General features: G+C 60.3%; 2 protein-coding genes across 4 annotated transcripts in view; both read right to left on the reverse strand.

Annotated features, from left to right (window-relative positions):
* Positions 1-1,363: 1,363 nt before the first annotated feature.
* PIN4 (peptidylprolyl cis/trans isomerase, NIMA-interacting 4) lies at positions 1,364-4,410 on the reverse strand. Of its 3 annotated transcripts, XM_054388674.1 has the most exons (5): positions 4,367-4,410; positions 4,162-4,232; positions 3,912-4,031; positions 3,185-3,346; positions 1,364-2,049 (listed from the first exon to the last, which is right to left on the reverse strand). In XM_054388674.1, the coding sequence occupies exons 1-4, from the start codon at positions 4,404-4,406 to the stop codon at positions 3,188-3,190; spliced, it is 390 nt and encodes a 129-aa protein (XP_054244649.1). In that variant the 5' UTR covers positions 4,407-4,410; the 3' UTR covers positions 1,364-2,049; positions 3,185-3,187. The 3 variants fall into 3 exon arrangements, with proteins under 3 accessions (XP_054244649.1, XP_054244648.1, XP_054244650.1); XM_054388673.1 differs by lacking the exon at positions 1,364-2,049 and having other exon boundaries at positions 3,102-3,346; XM_054388675.1 differs by lacking the exon at positions 1,364-2,049 and having other exon boundaries at positions 3,102-3,346; positions 4,162-4,216; positions 4,363-4,410.
* A 2,992-nt stretch (positions 4,411-7,402) lies between these two features.
* NHSL2 (NHS like 2) overlaps positions 7,403-18,838 on the reverse strand; it is a 30,255-nt gene continuing 18,819 nt past the window's right edge. Inside the window, exons 3-9 of the mRNA XM_054388570.1 lie at positions 14,268-14,420; positions 13,358-13,494; positions 13,013-13,217; positions 11,766-11,897; positions 8,829-11,021; positions 8,133-8,265; positions 7,403-7,740 (exon numbers count right to left, since the gene is read on the reverse strand). Coding sequence (XP_054244545.1) covers positions 7,428-7,740; positions 8,133-8,265; positions 8,829-11,021; positions 11,766-11,897; positions 13,013-13,217; positions 13,358-13,494; positions 14,268-14,420 — 3,266 coding nt within the window. The 3' untranslated portion in view covers positions 7,403-7,427. The remainder of the gene's footprint in view (positions 7,741-8,132; positions 8,266-8,828; positions 11,022-11,765; positions 11,898-13,012; positions 13,218-13,357; positions 13,495-14,267; positions 14,421-18,838) is intronic.

An 18,838-nucleotide genomic window follows, 5' to 3' on the forward strand; every position in this document is an offset into this window, starting at 1 on the left:
TCGTGCTTGGAAGGAAGTGTTAGGAGGTTACAGGGTAAATCCTCAGGCAATGGATAGGATTGCTGAGAGTATAATATCAAAGGGATGCCTTATTAGATAAGTAGGGGAAAACAGATAATGATGACCATGGCCTGGTGAGGAGTTGAGGCCTTGTTAGCATCAGGGCACCTACAGGGAACGTTAGACACCAAATTCCCTCTGGCAGAGCCCTGGTGGGACCCAAATAATCAAAACCAGTGAGAAGCTCTAAGGAGATACCAGAAGTATATACAGGGTCAGGTATACTATGCCTCGAGGCACTGGAACATTTTGAAATCTATGAGACATGCCAAGAGCTTCAGGAGCCTCCCCCAAGTCTTTTTGGAGAGGCTCAAGGCAGCTATTGCCCAGTACAGCAGGCTCGACACGGACCGGCCAGAAAATAGAGCACTGGTGGCATTGAGGTTTATGGAGCAATCAGCACCAGATATCCAGCAGGAATTACTAAAGCTGCAGGGGGAGGATTCTAGGAATCTAAGCAAATTGCTGGAGGTGATGTGGATTGTCTTTAGGAAGCAGGAGAAAGGCCAAAATGAACTCAGAGAGGGATGAGACCTCGGGCTACACTCACTCAGGCCCCAAAGCAGAGGGTGCAGGGGAAAAATGAACTTCAAGAGAAGGGTCAGGCCCCACTGCTCTGAAACAAACCCCTGGCACAGGGCCAGGGCACACTCTGCAAGAAGAAGGGACACTGGAAAAGCTCTGGTCTTCACTTAGCATATAAGATAAACACAGATAAGAGAGGAACTTATGGCTGTAAGCCTGAGAGAGTGGCCTTGGAGGAGGGAGCCAGATGCTCCTCCTCCTGAGGACCCCAGTGACAGCAGTGGCCCTGTCATGCCATTCCTCACCAGGGAGAAGACTTTGAGCTGTGGGTGTACTTGCCACCAGTGCAGGAAGACATCTACAGGAGATGATGAAAACAACAAAGTTACTGACCTCACAGAGGAGGAGCTCACTTCCAAAATGAGCACTCTGACTGTTGATGACTTGGACAAGGAGAAAACCCCACAACACAAGGAGACACTTTATGGTGGGGGCCACAGAGCACTGGAATGGGCTGCCCAGAGAAGTTGTGGAGTCTCCTTCTCTGGAGACTTTCAAAATCTGCCTGGATGCATTCCTGTGTGGCCTGGCCTGGGTGATCCTGCTTTGGAATCAATGTCTAGAGGTCCCTTCCGACACCTAACATTCTGTGGCTCTGAGGAACTGGAACCAGGTGTGTCCAGGATGGACACAGAGCTGATGAACAGCAGAAAGATAGTGAACCAATCCAACATCCAAGAATCTGAGCAAATTCTTTACTCAACCATTACACCATCATCACCTGGCCTTCATCCCCTTGACCAAGAGAATCAGAACCTCCAACAGAAGCATCTGCATTCACAGAGAGCCTGGCTGAGGCAAGCCACAGCCTGCCTGGGCACCACCAGCAGTCCTCTGATGACTCAGGTATGGCTGATGATCCCCAAAGAGATGCAGAAAGGCTTGACCCACAGGCTGCCCTGCAGATGGAGGAAGATGAGAGGCAGAACCTGCTGGAGAAATGCTTGACACAGCAGGAGAGTCCTTCCACCTGGACACCCTGGCCTCTGAGCAGTCTGGAGAAGAAGAGACAGAGTCCTCTCAGGAGGAGTCCACTGGTGCTGCTCAGCTGCAGTCTGGTGAGTAGGTAGATTACCTCATCCAGGAAAGTATCTCTGAGAAGCAGGTTGATCAGGGCTTCATGCAAGCTCTGGACATCACTGGCCATCTTCTGCATGGTCTTTCCTTGCAGCAACAGGGCACTGAATTTTGCTGCTTCCTCCTGCCCTGGGCACGTTTATTGCCCAACAAGTTGCCTCCTTGTATCACAACATGATCCCAAGGGACACTTCCACACCTGGGGGAGGAAACCAGTCTGCTGCATCTGAATCCTTTGTACCAAGGGACGTGACAAACAACAGGCCTGTGGGTACTGGAGATGTGCCAGTGTGCTTCTGCTAGTAGGCAGAACAAAGCTCTGGTAGCCTGGAAACAAGAAGTTTATTAATAGAGCATCCCTTAAACAAGGCCACATCTGCTCTGGTAGTGTGGAAGGGCCTGGCTGCCTTTCCTAACATGATGTTAAGGAGCTAGGTCTTTGCAGTCCTTTGCTTCTGAGCTTACCAAAACAAACACCCCTGAAGGAGAGGGAGGAGAAACACCTGCCCTGCTTTTGGTGTCCCCTCTTCCTTGGGAATCATCTTAGGAAAGGCTGTTTGTTCCTTTGATTGGTGTTTTCTCCTCCTTCCTGAGCCCTCTGACAGCACTCAGGGCCTGTGCTAGAGAACCCTCTGAAACCCTCCTGGTTTCAGCAGGAAGGGGCTGGCTGCAGTGGGGAGTTTGCTGCCAGGAGCCAAGGCTCCAAGAGGCAGGAGATGGGAGGTGCTGTCTCATCCCATCCATCATGCTGCCCTTCAGCACAGCCTGCTGGGGTGCAGCCACACACAGAGCTCTGAGCAGCAGGACACACAGGAGGCCACAGCTGTTGAGAGGCTTTTCTCTCTTTCAGGCCCAAGTTAAACAATTTTTATCTCTCAGCTTCGAGGGGGTAAGCTTCAGGTACCTCTGTATGTAGGATTCCTTCTCCAACTCCCCCTTCCCCACCACTGCCCAGCCTGGTCCCCACAGCCTCACCCTGACCCCCACTCAGGTCTAAAAGCTCAGTCCCTCACCCGCCTTCCAGCAAAGGGACTCTCCTGCCAGCTCCAGGCTGAGCTCTGGAGCACAAACTGTCACTTAGGAATTGTCTTCATCCTCTTGCTGGACAGAGGGATAAAGGTCAAAGCTAGTGAACCCCTCCTTTCCTTGCCAGACCATCACACCTGCAGATAAAAACTTTATTCAGGTGGCCAGAGTAGTGCCTCCACAAGGCAAACCAGGAGGCCAACCTGCTAACAGCAGTGAGAAGCTCATTTCACCTCTTCAGGGGACACTTTACCTCCCTAGGGGACCTTTTACCTCTCCAGGCAGGGCCCTGCTCACTGCCAGCTGTGCTCTGTGTCCTGCCACAACAGCAGGGACAGCTGCTGTCTCCAGGTACACTGCTGGTCAGCACTGACCTGCTCCAAAGCCAAGATGTCCGGGAAGCTCTTGGGATTCAAGCATTCAACAAGTCACTCACACTTTATTTTCTGCCTTCCACCATGATAATGTGGTACCCAAACTTTGTTTTGACAGGAGGGTCTGTGTACACTGGCTTGTCCATGCTGCTCACGGGCAGGGCGAATGCTGCTTCCTGGAAAGGTCCCACCATGGAGCCTCTGGTCATCCAGCCCAAGTCTCCCTGGAAAGAGGCACCATCAGGGTTAAGCTGTGGGAATCTCACTGCAATGAGGCTTCACCAGCAATAGAAGGTGGGCAAGGTGGCTGAGGGACAGCAAACCTGTCCCAGCAGCATCTCACTCTGCTGTGAGGGAGGACAGTGCGGGGAAGAGGCCCTCACACTGGGCTCCCCTCAGCAAGCACTGAGATGAAGCCACACCAACAGTAGGCTCTGCTCTGCCCGAGTGCTGCCCACAGTGGTGTGGGGCTTGTGTGCCTCAACCCTGCAGTACAGAGCTTGGCAGTGCCAAGCTAACTCAATCCTAACCAAAACATTCTGTGATTCTCTGTATTCCTACTGCCACTACTTGTGCCTTTACCCCACAGTTAAGGCTGGCCCCCAACCACTGTTTGCCCGTCTCACACTGTGCCTGAAACCATTGACAGGAGACTTTTTAAAGGCATACTGGAAGGACTCCCTAAGGTCAGTGTCCTTCCAGCGTGGGACCAACTTCTCCTGAAGACCACTGCACCCCCTTGCTCCCCTCCCTGAGAAGACCCCTCGGGGTGGTAGGTGCAGCACGTACCCCTTGCCTGGCTTTGTCCTCGCTGTACTGCGAGGCAACCTCACTGAAGCGCTGGCCGGACTTCAGCTTCTCCATGGCCTCCATAGCCTTGCCGTGCTTTTCGCACAAGATGTGCCGGACCTAGGAGAAGGAAGCGAAGCAGAGCCGTGGCTAACTTGCCGGGCCGGGCCAGGCTGGCCGCTGACTGGCCATGTACCGATGAAAGAACGGGGACTGCCCCCAGGGACCCCTGCCAGCCCCCTGAGCTCACCTTCACAGCGTTGCCACCTCCCTTCGGGCCCTGGGCTTTGCCCTCGCTGCTGCCGCTGTCATCGCCGCCGCCTGTGAACGCAGCGCCCTGAGATCAGCCTAGCCCTCGCCACCCCCAGACCACCCATCCGGGCCGGGCCGGGCCGGGCCGGGCCGGGTCGCCCCAGACCCTGCTGCGCACAACCCTTCCGCCTCTCCCTACTCACTCTTTCCCCCTTTTCCGCCGCCTTTCTTTTTGGGCGCCATCTTGCCGTCGTCAGGCCCCGCCGAGGTTCCCGGGCTGCCCGCGGCGCGCCGGGCTCAAGCTGTCACGGGCGCTGTCTCCACTCCCCCACCCTTCCGCCCGGCACTCTCGTGGACACCCCAATCCCGCCCTCCCGGCTCAGGACCCCGCGGCCCGGAACAGACACCGGCTGCGCCTGCGGACACCTTCCATGGTTCCGTATCGGCTGTGGTCTGCCGCAGCCTGGGCTGGTCTGTCGCCGCAACCTGTCCAGGAGATCCGACCCGGCTGTGCCGAGCGCCCAGTCGGCACACACGGCTGTCCCCAGCGCCCACCATGGGCTGTTCTCGGCACCCTGGGCTGCGCCCGGCATCCATCCCACCTGCCCCCTGGACCACAAATCCAACCACAGCCCCCCCCCACCCCGATGCCACCATGCCGTCCCCAGCACCCACCCTGTCCGTGCGCTCACCCAGAGCCGACGCTATGAGGCCCCAGTTAATGCGGCTGTGGGTTCCCTCGAGCCACCCGGGGGCTGTCAGGGTGTACTCTTCCCCCCCATCCCCATCCTCGCCCCCCAGGGAAGCCGCAAGAAGCAGGACGCGGAGACGGCTTCAGCAGGGAGCAGTTTTTACCAAGCCGGCGAGATCAGCAAGGACAACACTCAGCAGCTCCGCAGGGCCAGGGCTGGCACCGGCCGGGCGCTGCCCAGAGACCGAGAGCTGCTGCCCCACAGCCGCGGGAGCGGTTCTGCATCCACGGCCGGAGGGAGGGAAAAGCAAAGGGTCGGGGTCGAGCTCTCAGCCCGGAAAAAGCGCATTCCTCCGGCCAGGGTCTCCATCCCTCATCTCAACCCCGCCTGGGCAGCCAGGATCCACCCGAACGCCCCAGACATTGCCCATCCGGTGTCCCCACCCCGTGCTTGTCCCCAGTTGCCCACTGGTGCCCACCTCTTCCACCACCACCAGTTTCCTGAGCAGTCATGTGCAAAACGTACCCGTCCCCAGAGCTTGTTCCCAGGCCCTGTCCTGCCCCACCAGCACCCCGCCATCGGGTCCTGGTGCAGCAGGAATGCAATGGGATGGGGGTGAAGCATGGAAATTCCTTAGGGTTTTTGTGTGGTTTGTTTTTTTCCTGAGTTTCTCAACCTGGGTCTTAATTACAGGTTTAAATCTGCAGCCCCGGGAGAGAAAAGGGAGCAATGTGCAAGTAATGGGAGGGAAGAGAGGGGGAACCAGCCGTGGAGCCTCCTTTAGGGGCAAGTCCCCCATGGGTGTGAGGATGGTGGGTGAGCACAGAAAGCTGTGCTCCCTGGGCAAAGCTCCTGGGGGTGCAGGGACCACCTAGTCCAGCTCTGGCCCCTTGGAGAGGCTGCTGTGGTTTCCAGACCCAGCCACATCACTCTGCCCCATGCACAGTAGGGCTGGAGCTCACAGAAATAATATGGAAGTTGTCCTAAACACCACATTTCTTCTTCAGCTGTGGGCTGGCCCCTTCTCTCTAGCTGCAGGCTGGGGCTGGTAGTTCCTCCCAGTCCTGCCCCAGCTCTGCCATGGTCCTGGCAGCTGCCCCTGCCTCACTGCCCCTTGTCATGGCCTCTGTCACCAACATGCCAAGCCAGGAGGAAGCAGCCAGAGGTGAAGGGGACAAATCCCAACCTGCACCTTCCATTGTGCCCCAAAAAAGGCAGGCAGGCATCTGGGGATGTGCAAACCCCCATGTGGCAGGGCTGGGCAAGGCAGTTGTGCCAGCATTTCATCCCCCAGTGCCACTGTGGCACATGCCACCTCCTTGTGGCACCCACCCAGGAAGCCTCATGGGCAGGCACATACCATGGGACACACCTTGGCAGTATGTTCCAGTCCATGAGATGCTCAGGGTAACAGGGACCTTGTGTGTGCCAGGGGGTGGTGGCACTGCCAACAGCACTCTGGCAGCAGTGTGGTGCAGCTTTGCTGATTGTGCTGACACTCATCCTCCTCCACCTCACACAGCTCCCTGGCAGCCAGCAGGCACAGGTGGGTGGTGGGCAACCATGGAGGGACCCTGGGAGTCACCAGGATGTGGCTCAGGTGACACCTCTCTGGGTTTGGCCAACAGCTTGGCAGTAACTCAGGCCTTCCAGTGGGTGACGTGGCAGATGTTGATAGATGCTGTCGCAGGGCACTTGTGCAGAGCTGGGGAAGTGCTGCCCTGAGCACAGCCCTCATCCCACACCCCACGTCACTCACAGTCAACAGCCTGGGGGGCTGCAGAGAGCAGGGGGCTGGTGGACCCCTGTGTGTGGTGCAGCTGGCAGGATGAGGCTCCCTGGGGCTGGCAGTGGAGGTGACCCTGGGTTATGCTTTTGGACTAAGAGCTGAGGAGCTCTGAAATGCAGCATTTTGGGGGCTTTCAAGGGGCCGGGTTTTGGCTTGAGGCCAGGGCACTGGGTGTGGATGCTGGGGTGCCAGCTCCCCACGCAGTGGGAAGGGCGCTTAGGACGATGAGGGGGCACCACTTGTGGCTCTTCCAATTGCAACCTCAATGCCAGCTGACCCCTCATGGTCTTCCCAAAGTGCATCCAGCCAGGCTCAATCCTGGGGGCTCTGCCTGGGCAACTCAAGGTACAAGGTCAGAGGAGAGGGAAGAGAAGAGCATCACCACTGTGCATCAGGAAAGCCGTTTACAGCACCACATGCTGAGGGACCAGACAGGTTCAAGCGAGCGGTGCTGTGGGTGCTGAGCTGGCCGGGAGCTGCGGCCCTGCTCTGCTTCCCCAGCAGGCACCACTGGTCCTGGGAGCCGGCTCAGGACCCCTGGGAGCTGGGGGTGATCCCAGCCAAAGGACCACTCCTCCTATCCCAGGAAGGGCCCAACTCCTACTGCAGGCACGAGGCCTCGGCCTCCAAACGCTGCCTCTCTGCCGGCGTCTCCAAGGAAGAAACAAAAGCAGAAGAAAAGGCCCAGCAGGACACAGGGACCCAGCCAGGACACCCCTTCCGCAGCAGCACTCCCTCCGCAGCCTTCTCCAGCCCTTCACAGCTGGCTGGGACCGTGTGAGGTCAGGGCTGGCTTTTGGGGCTGTTGGCACTGTCCAGCTCGGGGGCGAACTCGGTGATCACCCTCCGAGCCAGGGGGTTTGTGGTCTTGAGCAGTTCGGCGGCAGACGGCCGGGTCCCGGGGCTGGCTTTGCTGCCCTTCTTCTGGAGCAGGGCTTTGAAGTCTTCGTTCCTGCTGGAAGACTTCCCGGCGCTGCCCACCGGTGCCGGGGACTCGCTGGTCGGGGACCCCGAAGTCTTTACAGGTGAGTGGGAGTTGGGTCGGCTGCTAAAGGTGTCACCAGGCTCCTTCCTCCCCAAGACCTTCCTCTTTGACCTGGGCACCAAAGAGATGTGTGGTGAGAGCAGCAGGAGCCTGGACAGGGCAAGATACTACAGCAAGGGGCAGGATGTCAGCCCAGCTGTGGCTGTGCCTGCTATGCCAAGAGCAAGACAACCCAAGCACAGGCCTAGCTACTGGCAAACGCTGTCCTGGCAGCAAGGTCTGGCTTGCCCCACGGCTGATGGAGCTGTGGCCCAATCCCTGCAAGCTGGTGGTGGCCCATCCTGGCTGCAGACCCCAGGGTGCTAAACCCCAAAGTGCTTGAGGAAGCCACAGCAAGGTTGTCCCCAGGTGTGAGCACTGGCCCCAGCGTGGCAATTTCAAGGTGTGGTGGCAGGGAGGACACTGTGCCCAGCCCTATGACCCCTGCTACAGCCCAGCCCTACCTGTGGATCACGGTAAAGAGGTCTTCAGTGGTGCGGGACGTCACAAACACATCATCGTCCTCCTCCGCGATGGAGTCGGCTGTCTTGGCACTGGCGAAACTCTTCTCCTCTGTGCTAGCCTCTGCGGAGCTGCCTGTGGGCGGGGAGGAGAGGGCAGCTGTGAGCCACCCTGTGTGGTGGGCACAGGGGGGACCCCAGTCATAGAATCATAGAATTGTTTTGGTTGGAAAAGATCATTGAGGTAAACTATCAACCCAACATCGCCATTAAAGCGTGTCCCCCAGGTGCCATGGCCACATGTTTCTTGAACACCTTCGGGATGGTGACTCCACCACCACCCTGGGGCAGCCTGTTCCAATGCCTGACCTCTCTTGCAGGAAAGAAATGTTTCCTAATCTTTAACCTGAACCTCCCCTGGTGCAATTTTAGGCCGTTTCCTCTTGTCCTGTCACCTTGATACTAAGGAGAAGAGACAGACCCCCACCTCACTCCAACCTCCTTTCGGGGAGTTGTAGAGAGAAATGAGGTCTTCCCTCAGCTTCCTTTTCTCCAGACTAAAATACCCCAGTCCCTTCAGCTGCTTCTCACCAGACCTACTCTCTAGACCATTCACCAGCTTGGTTGCCCTTCTCTGGACACTACCGCAACTCGATGGCCCCGGGGTAAAGTGCTCTGCAGGGGTGGGGAGACCCTCACCTTGCTCTGAGGTGGGGTCAGCAGCTTGTGTTGTGCCCAGGGCTGCAGGGGATGATGGCTCCTCGGCATCGGGGTCACAGCAGCTGGGGTCGGCATCCAGTGTGATGATAGGGCTGGGAGTGGGTGGCTGATCCCCCAGGCTGGCTCCCAGCTGTGCTGGGGCCAGGGCAAGAGGCAGGTAGAGCACGCTGGGCTTTTTGGGCACCGGTGGTGGCACCTTGGCCTTCCTCCGCTCTCCCCTGCCAGCACCCCTCCGCTCTGTCTGCAGCTCATCCTCCAGGCTGCCCTGAGAGAGCCGACGGTATCCCAGCGGGGCCTGGGGTTCCCCCAGACCTCTCCTCAGCTCCCCTTTCCGCAGCACCACAAAGCCTTCATGTGGTGACCTCTTCTCCTTAGTTGTGGCACCTGTTGGGGACGTGGGGGACAGGGGACCCTCCTCCCTCAGCACTGCGGGCTTGGGCAGGATGCTTGGGGGCCGCTTGGCCAGCGGTGGCTTCTCGGCCACGGGTGGCTTCACTTTCCTCTCTGGCGCCGGGCAGGGAGCTTGCGGTGGTTCCTCGGCGTGCTCTGGGCCATCGGTGTTGTCCTCCGGCTCCGAGCGGCTGATGGAGCGCAGGCGGACAGAGCGCAGGTCAGACTGAGTGACCACTGGCATGAGGGGCGTGATGGGGCTGGCCTTCTGCGCCAGCTTGGTGCCAAAGGTGGAGTCAGAGTGGTGCCGGCTGACCTTGGTCTTCCCCTTCAGGGAGATCTTCAGCCCTGAGAGGTCGAGGTGAGCCGGGGGCGTGAGTGGCAGGTCGAAGGACAGCCTGGACTTGGGGCTCCTCTCCATGGGGGATGTGGGTGGCAGCGAGGACTTCCTCTCGGGGACCAGCGGCCTCACCCGCACCTGGTGCGGTGAGTGCCCAAGGATGGCAGAGGTGGGGACGGTGGGGGTGGGGGTCTCTGACTGACTGGAGTAGCCGCTGGATGGGGACATCAGCCCCGTGGGCCTGCCGGGGGATGAGGTCTTGAGGTCTGCCTCGGTGGAAAGCTGGGAGGGTGTCGTGGTCCTGGAGGTGGAGGGGGATGTGAGGGACTCAGAGCTGCCCCGAGCCTTGGCACACTCGATGGCTGTGGTCCCTGTGGCTGTGCTCGAGCTGGAGAGGGACCGGTAGGGATCGGTGGCCTTCCAGTCTGCCAGGTGCCACTGGTGTGGTGCAGCTGTGCCCTCAGGCTCCCTGGCTACATCGCCCTGCGGGTCAGAGTGCACCAGTCGGTGGCCCTGCAGCTCCGGCGCGATGCACAGGCTCTTGGGGCGCTGATCCTTGGGCAGTACCAAGCTGGGCCCCACGGTGGCATCTGGCCCCTCTTTGATGAGGGAGACGCTGCGTGTGGGCGGCGAGGGCTTCTTCTTCGCCTTCTTAAGGGAGATGCTCTTGGAGCGCCGCCGGCGCTGCCCCTCTGGCTCCAGCCCAAGTGAGATGTTGTCAGTGCTGGTGCTGCCCTCGGAGCTGGCGCTGGGGTAGCCCAGGGCGTAGTTGGCGCTGCCCCGCCGGGTCTCAGCATAGGCGATGTCCATGGAGCAGAGGGACCCCGAGTCAGTGGGCACTGAGAGCGAGCGCTCACGGAACCGGCACCCTGCCCGCTCCACCCCAAGCCGTGATGGCTCTGCCGGCTCTGGCTCCTCTGGGCTTCCCGGCATGAGGCTCCCCTTGGATTCACGGCCCTCGCACCTCTGGCCAAGCCCGGAGCTGGAAGGGGACTCGGGCACCGTGCCCGAGAAGGAGCTGGGCCCATTGCTGCCCCCACGCTCCTCCATAGAGATGAAGAAGGAGGTGGTGGTGGGTGAGCCCGGGCCGGGCGATGGGCTGGAGCCACCTGGGGAGGTGCAGATGGGCCCCTTGCCCTCGCTGGTGGCAGGGCTGGGGGGGCTCACATAGCCCAGAGCGCTCCATGGTGGGGGGAACGGAGTGCCCTGTGGCCCATTGCAGGTGCCAGCGCAGGGGGTGGCTGCGGTGTCCATGGTGGTGGGTGGCTGGCAGCAGCGGGCACCAAGGTCGCTGAAAGTCTTCCTCAGCGGGGCAGAGAGGGGCGGGCGGGAGCTGACCTCCTGGGGAGCCTTCACCCCGCTTGTGGTCTCGGGCACGAAGCTGCAGGAGAGGGACTCAGAGATGGGCGTGTGTGAGGTGACTGTGGGGCCGTTGGCACTGCCTGTGAAGAGAGGCAAAACCTGGTGAGCACCACCCTGCTTCCTCCTCTGCTGGAGGGTCTGTGGCATGGCCCTGCCCCATGTGCCATGGAGCCATTACAGGTCCCAACCCTGTGGCCCATCTCCAGGCCTGCTTCTCTGCCCAGGCATGAAATGTGCCAGGCAGACTGGAGGGGACAAGTTGGCACCCCTTTACCAGATGCTCTCCTACTCCTCCTGTTGGCAGGACTACAACCCAGGTCAGGACAATGTTAACCCTCCAGCCTGGCATCTGTGACTGGGATGTACCATGGGCAACTTAGCAGCCACAGGAGTACTGTCCCCATAGTGACCTTCTACAGGGGATGGCTGCTGCCCCCATGGGGTCCAGCACCGGTCTGTGGCCATGCCAGGAGAGCTGCAGGCACCCCCGGCCCTTGGCATGCTAGCATGGGCCAGCTCACCAGCCCCAGCAAAGATGGGGTCTACCCACAGCCAGGCAGGGTGGGCTCAAGGCTGGGTGACTAGTGTCACTGGGAGAAATATTGGTGGCCTTCACCCCCCATCAGTGTGCCAGGCCCCACCTCAGGGTGAAGGGGCTGTCCCTGTCCACGCTGGCTTGGTGGCTTTGACCTCCCCAGGGAGGAGCTCATCTGTGCCTGGGCTGGCTGCCAGTCTCTGGGGTGGCTCTGCCCACGTTCAGGGGAGCTCTGGCAGGTGGCAGCCCTGCCAGGGCAGGAAAGCAGCTGCATGGTTCTTGCTGTCACCTGGGTCTCGCAGGGCCAAGTTGGGGAAGCCGATCACGGTCCGTCTGCGGCGCAGGGTGGCCTTGGGGTTGATGGCGCTCTCCGTGTTAAAGAGGGAGTGACGGCCACTCGCCAGCCTGGCAAAGTGCTGCCCTGTAGCCAAAACAGACAGGCAGTGCCAGGGGCTGCCTGAGTGGGTGCTCGGTGCCCTCCATCGCTGTATGTCCCTGGGGTGTCCCCTAGCCTGGGATGGTGGCTGAGGGCAGGAGGGTGGTGAGCTGTATGGTGTGAGCCCTGGGGAGATGGGGCCATGGAAATGGACATGCTGGGGATGGAGGTGGAATGGAGGAAAAGCTGTGGAGACCACCCCAGCTCTGTGCCCAGGCTCCAGTCCGTGCTGGGCAAGCCAGGCCCATGCCTCTGGGCTTCATTGTTAACTGCAGACTCATGGAATCATGGAATGGTTTGGGTTGAAGGGACCTTTAAAGCTCATCCAGTTCAACCCCCTTACAGGCAGCAGGGACATCTCAGAGGCCAAACAACCTGACCTGCAATGGTGCCAGGGATGGGGCATCTCCCACCTGTCTGGGCAACCTGGGCAAGGCTCTCACCACCCTCAGTGTCAAATATTTCTTCCTTCTCTCTCTGAATCTTCCTCTTTTGGTGCAAACCATCACCCCTTGTCCTGTCACAACTGGGGCATTAATGGGGCCAGAACTCCTGAGCCACACTGGGGACATGGGCATGAGGATAACCAGGGCAGTAAGAAGGACCAGTGTGGGCCTGATATGTCTCTCCATCTTTGGCCTTCATAAGGTGCCACTGGCACTGGACTCCAATCTGGTGGCAGAGCATGGCACTCCTGTCTGCAAGGGCTGGGTATGACTTGAGAGCTGCAGCCCTGAGAGGGTGGTTGGTTGGATGGATGGATGGATGGATGGATGGAGAGATGGACAGTTGGGACAGGCTGGCCGTGGAGCACAGAGAGAGCCAAGGTGACAACAGAACCACAACCAAAACAAGAGCCCAGATGGCAGTGTGGCTGGTGGGTCAGACACACAAAGCTACAGATGGCAGGAGATGGAGATAGATACCAGCATGGCCCAGCTGTCCCCTGCTCTGCCCCCTCACCCATCTGGCCTCTGGGGACACAGGTTCACTGCCCCAGGTCCCCCAGCCTACCCTGATACTGGGGCACCTCCTCACCCACTCCCTGCACCCTCCCCAGTTCTGGGGCTTCCCCTGGCACCATAGGGGTGCCACCCTACCCGAGACATTGATGGGGACGATGTTGGCTTGGATGGAGCAGGACTGGTGCCACTGCTTCTCTTCCACTGTTGGCAGGGGGAAGGCCCTGGGCCAGGCTGGCTGCTTGTCCGGGCTGGTGGGGAGGCTCAGGGGGGTGTCTGGTGACCCTGGACCCAGCGTTGTCGTGCCTGTGGTCTCCTCTTCGGTGTCTCGCTGGCTCGGGGGCTGTGGGGGAAAAGGTTTGTCACCCACCATGGGGACAAGGCTGGGACACAAACTCCCTCTCCTGGCACTGCTACCTAACCAGCCTCTTCCCTAGGCAATGTGAGGTCTGTGCCACACCACCCTGCCCCCCCAGCACTCACCATAAGCACAAACTCGAGGCGCTTGGCAGGAGGGGGTCGGGGTGATGGCTCGGGGGGGGTGTCTGGGGACGGGTGACCGGTGCCACGGAAGGTCTGCCCGGTGACTCTGCTCTCAGTGTACTGCTCCTCATATTCCTCTGCAAGAGAAACAGAGCTGGAACCCTGCTCCAGCCACACCCAGGAGCAACAGCTCTGCTCCTGGGCAGTAGGAACACCATGGCATAGGTGGCTGTTCCCAAGCTGCTTCACCATCCCTACTCCACACAGGTGGGAGAGCAAACCCCAAGGAGGGAATGCCAGGGCTGGGTGGCAGGGTGGGGTGGGTTGAGGCAGCACTGAGACCTCAGCAACACCTCCTGCTCCCCTATTCCTGGGGACACTTTGGGTTCTGCGGGGACAGACAGGAGGGAACTCAGTGTCTCCCCATCCTGTGATTGTTGAGCTTGTTGGTGCTGTGGCTGTGGCAGAAGTTGGGGGGGACTGGGTCTGATTTAATGAGGTCCCAAGGTGGGGGGGCCAAGCTCGTGATGCCTGCAATGCACCCCAGCCGTGGTCATGCGACCGTCTGGGCCAGAGCCTGCAAGGAAACCACATCCACGACCAGGCCAAGTGGGTTGGATATAACTGCAGCCATGGCCCCATGGCACCTTGTGGGCAGAACTGTGCCAGCGTGGCGCTGGCAGCCAGGCTTGGCCCCTGTTGCTTTGCCGCTTGCAGCAGGGATGGGGAGCAGAGCTAAGAGGGGCTGCTGGAGGCTTGGAACCTCCAGGGACTTGTAGAGCTTGGAGAGGTCTGAGAAGCAGCTTGGCCACGTGCACATGGGAGACAATCTTGCTGCTGCCATGTTGGTCATGTGCCCAGGGCAGCACATACCCCTGCCACCCTCACCCAGCCCCTCCTGCCCTGTTACCTTGCAGTAAGCTCTGGAGGTTGTGCTGAGCCTCCTGGTGCAGTTGCTCCATGCCCGGCGGGCGCCCGGCTGTGAGGAAGACATTCACTGGCTGCTGCCATGACAGCTTGGCATGGGTGGGTTTCTTGCTCTCCAAGTCCAGGTTAGAGGTGGCTGCAAGTGGAGGGAGAAGAGTGAGAGGATGGTGTGGCCAGGGCTGGAATCTTGCTCTTGTACTGGGCACTGGTGAGGCCACACCTTGACTACAGGGTTCAGTTTTGGGCCCCTACTCCATTAAGGACATTGAGGTGCTGGTAGAGGTTGGTCTCTTCTCCCAAGGAATAAGTGACAGGACAAGAGGAAACAGCCTCAAGTTGCCCCAGTGGAAGTTTAGGTTGGACATGAGGAACGATTTCCTTCACTTCAGGGTTGTCCAGGCCTGGCCCAGGCTGCCCAGAGCAGTGGTTGAGTCCCCATCCATAAAGGGGTTTCAAAGCTGTGGAGACATGGTGCTGAGGGACATGGTTTAGTGGTGCCCTGGCAGTGCTGGGTTGATGGTTGGACTTGATGAGCTTAAAGGTCTCCTCCAACCCAAATGTTCTGTGATTCCATGAAGGCAACACAGCTCATATTGAGATCTCTCCAGGAACACAGCGATGGGGATGTGTCAGTGTCCCACTCCAGCAAAGCCACCCAACCCTGAGACTGTCACCACCACCACTGCTGCTCCAGGCACTGCCAGCACAGGATGGGGAGGCAGGGGGTGAAATTGGGGAAGGAAGGAAGCCAGGCAGCCCAGTTGCCCTGGGTGATTGCCCGCAGGAAACGCCCTCACACGCTGGTGAAGAAACCTCCTGCTGCACAAGAGCAGAAGTTGCAACCAAAAAGGAAGGAGTGAAAGGGATGTGAGGCCTTGCTCCACGCTGGTTTCACCTTGCTCAGAGAGGTTAACTTGCCCTACCCTGGCCATGAACACCTCAAAAAAGCTCTCCTGGGAAGGGAAGCCCAGTGGAGTCAGGCCAGGCACTTGCCCAGACCCTCTGAAAGCCTTGGATGGGTGGAAATGTCCCTGGGAGAAGGTTTCGGTCTCTCTAGGGAGCTGGGCATGCTGCAGCTTAGCAGACCCTGCCGTGGCAGCCCACAGCCCCAGCCCCTCGTTCCAAAGCTGTCCTCAGCAGATGTGGTTTGCCACCCAGCATGGCTGTGCCAGAGCCCAGGCAATGCCACTGCCCACACACTGCCCACTGAGCCCCAACCTGGGGGTGAGGGCACAAAGTGGGTTTGGGAGCTTCAAATAGGGGCTCATGGGTGACCCAGTGCTCATTCCTGGGGAGCTGGGGCTAATCTGTCTCCAGATGCCCCATCGTGGGCAGAGAGATGGCTGCTGCCAGCACCAGGCACTGTGCAATGTCCTGTGATACCCACTGGGGTGGGTGTCACTCCTGGGGACCAGGGTGTGACATCCCTGTGCCCTGTCTGGCAGCGGGTCATTCCCACCCATCAGTCAGCACCAGTGCCAGGCACAGCCCCCGCTGGGCCCACGTTCCAGAGGGAAGAGTGGGGAGCAGGAGGCTTCCAGATGGCACTGGGGTGTGGGTAGGCTGTGGGCATGGATGGGACCATCCCTGGTGCTTGTTACCAGCATGACAAACACTTCCCCTGTGCCACCTGCAAAGTGCCCATCCCTGAAGAACACCTCATCTGCCAAAAGGCAGCCACCTGTGCCATGGCATCCTGCTTGGTGCCAGACCCTAACCAGGGGAGCCACTGCCACCCCTTTGCCTGGGTGAGGGGTAGCAGCCCCAAAATGGAGCTGGGCTCCCTGGCACAAGACACGTCTGCCTCTGCCAGTGATGCTTGATGAGCTGTGCCCCGGCTCACCTGGCACTGCAGCCCTAGCATCATCCCTGCTACCCACTGGTGCCATGCTGCCCATGGATGCCATGCTGCCCACCTTCCCCCAGAGCCCACACACCGCCCAGCACCCAGCGCGCGGTGCCAGGTCCCCAGCCTAGTTACTTTTCTGATGTGAGTTGCCATGGCGATGTGCCTCAACGCCAGCCTGCTTTCTGCCTTTGCCTTTCTCCCTTCACTAATTTGCCTGGTTTCCATACCAACCCAGAGGTGTCGGGGCGGGCGTGTGTGTGAACCACGCTGAGGCTTCGCCCGGCTGCCGAGCCCCTGCCCGCGGGCACTGCCAGGCAGCCTGCGGATGGAGCCCTGCCTGCGGTGGGTGAACGCAGCCCCTGTGCCCACCTGGGGACGTGGCTTTTCCTCTTGTCACCTCCCAGCTGGCAATGACTGGGGGTCCTGGCAGAAGGAGCCACATGCCCTGGCCTCTGACTCACCCCATGTGCCCAGTTTCCCCCTGGGCACAGGGGAAGGTTGAGCTATCTTGACCCACAAGAGATAGGGGCATCAGGGGTCCAGGGGTAACATTCACTTCTTCAGCCCCCAGACCCCCAACTTGCTCTTTTTGGTGAGGTGGGTGGCCCACTGCGGCCCCCTCCGCTTCCAAGCACACCACTGCAACCTTCTGCCCACCTGGCACAGACCCAGCCTTCAACCTCACGGTGCCCATGCTCCTTGCTTTCTGCCCACACATTCCCTGGCAGCCACCCCCTGCAGACTCCCCACTGTACCCCTCCAGGACTTTGGGCCCCCTAAAGCAGAGCCCCCCCTCCCACCTCCCCGAGCACAGCTTACCTCCGTGCCTCAGCCGCTGGGGCACCCTCAGGCACCCACCCTGCGGGCTCCAACCACGTGGGCAAACCGCAGCACTGAAAGTGGGGCCGCCCTGGGGTGCGGCGGAAGCTGCCCTGGCAGCGGGTGAGGGGAGCCCAGCACTCTGCCCTGCCTAAGCTGCTGGCAAAGAGAAGAGGGTGGCATGGCTGGGCACACAAGGAAAGGACACTGGGGGGGTCCCTGCCTTACAAGCCTGCAAGCTGGCACCATCCTGAGTGATGCCCGCACTGGTGTGGGCATCGCTGAGGTGCTAGTGGGGCTGGTTTCATCATGCCAGCAGAAGCAGGAGCTGAGGAGGAGATGGGATGGGAAAGGGTGGAGCAACCAAGCACCCCTTTGGCAGCCCAGGTACCCCAAACTGGTGTCCCTTGGGTCTGCACCATGCACACAAGCGCCAGAGTGCCACCAAGGGTTTGGCTATGCAGCTGCTCAGAGGGTTTGGCACAGCCCAGGCAGCTGCTCATGGCCGGGCATCATGAAGCAGCTCTCACCATGGTGAGAGGAGCCAGAGCCTGGCCCATGGCAGGGGTGAGGGGACAGAGCTGCTGCCAGCTGCCCAGGGACAGGCTGTGATGGGAAGCAGCCTCAGATCAGGGGTGGCACAAGGGCAGGTTTGGGATGTCCATGCAAGCCACGGCTGCCATTCACACCCATGGGTCTTGGGATGCCCCAGCAGGATGCAGCAGGAGGGTACAGCAGCCGGAGGAGTGGGGTGAGCAGAACAGAGCCTGCTGCCCTTGGCCCTGACCCTCCGCCATGCTTATCAGGGACAGGCTCAAAATACAGCGTGCCCGTGAGGGGCCCCTGCCCCATGACAAACACTTGAGGGAGGTGGAGGGTGATGGGGGACAGCGGGGCTGGAGGGCTGGCTCCATCCCACACACACCCAAACACAGCCTTGCTGAGGGGAGAAAATTGAGGCACAGCTGTAGGAGGCTCACCCCACACACAGCTGGCAACCAGGAGAGCTGGCAGCAGCCCCAGCTCTGCCTGCAAGCATGAGTATAGGTATCAACAACAGGCCAGGGCTGCTGGAGGCTGCTCCCTTCCTGTGTCTCCCAAGTGCTCTGTACCCTCTCAGAGGTGAAGGCTGGCACAGTGAGCTCTGCTCCTTGCCCTGGGCAGGGTCACAGCAGCAGGATGCCCAGACAGGGGTGGGTGCCAGCACCCTCAGCCACAGCGGGTACTGCTGCCCTGGTGATGGGACTTTGAGGTCTCACTGCCTGCAAGTGAGTGGGCAGCCTCAGAACACCACAGGGTGAGGAGTAGGGCCAGGTTTGCTCCCGAGGGAGCTGAGCTTCCCACTCTCCTGGTGGAAGAGCATCCCTGCAGGACCTCCAGCTGCCCTCTATGGGCATCCCAAAGTGATCCCGCTCCGCGCCAGCACCCCCTGTTACCTCCAGCCCAGGCATTCCGGATCCACAGAGAGAGGTTGGACAGAGCCATTGTGGCTCCTGCCAGCTCAGGCCACAGCTCCGTGGAACGACACCTTGAGCTCCAGCTCACCGTCAAACTTTCTCCTCTCAGGTGAGCGCTGGTGATGCAGACAGTGCCAGCCGGGCCCTCGCTGCCACCACTGCAGAGGTGCCACCGGAGCGATGCAATGGCAGCGGCGGGCGATGCTCCAGCAGCGGAGCAGCCATGGCAACCGGCACAGCGGCAGGCCAGCTGCCAGCCCCGGCACACCGGAGGGCAAGGACAGAGGGCTCAGAGCCAGAGACAGATCACCACCGTGGCCCCACTGCCGCCAGTACGCCGCACTGCCGGTACTGTGCGCGGACGGCTCCGAGCGGTGCCCGGCCTGCTGCCGGCACTGCCACTGCGGCTCGGTGCCGGCCCTGGTGGGA

Source organism: Indicator indicator, chromosome 17 (assembly GCF_027791375.1).
Source record: "Indicator indicator isolate 239-I01 chromosome 17, UM_Iind_1.1, whole genome shotgun sequence".
Classification (NCBI taxonomy): Eukaryota; Metazoa; Chordata; class Aves; order Piciformes; family Indicatoridae; genus Indicator; species Indicator indicator.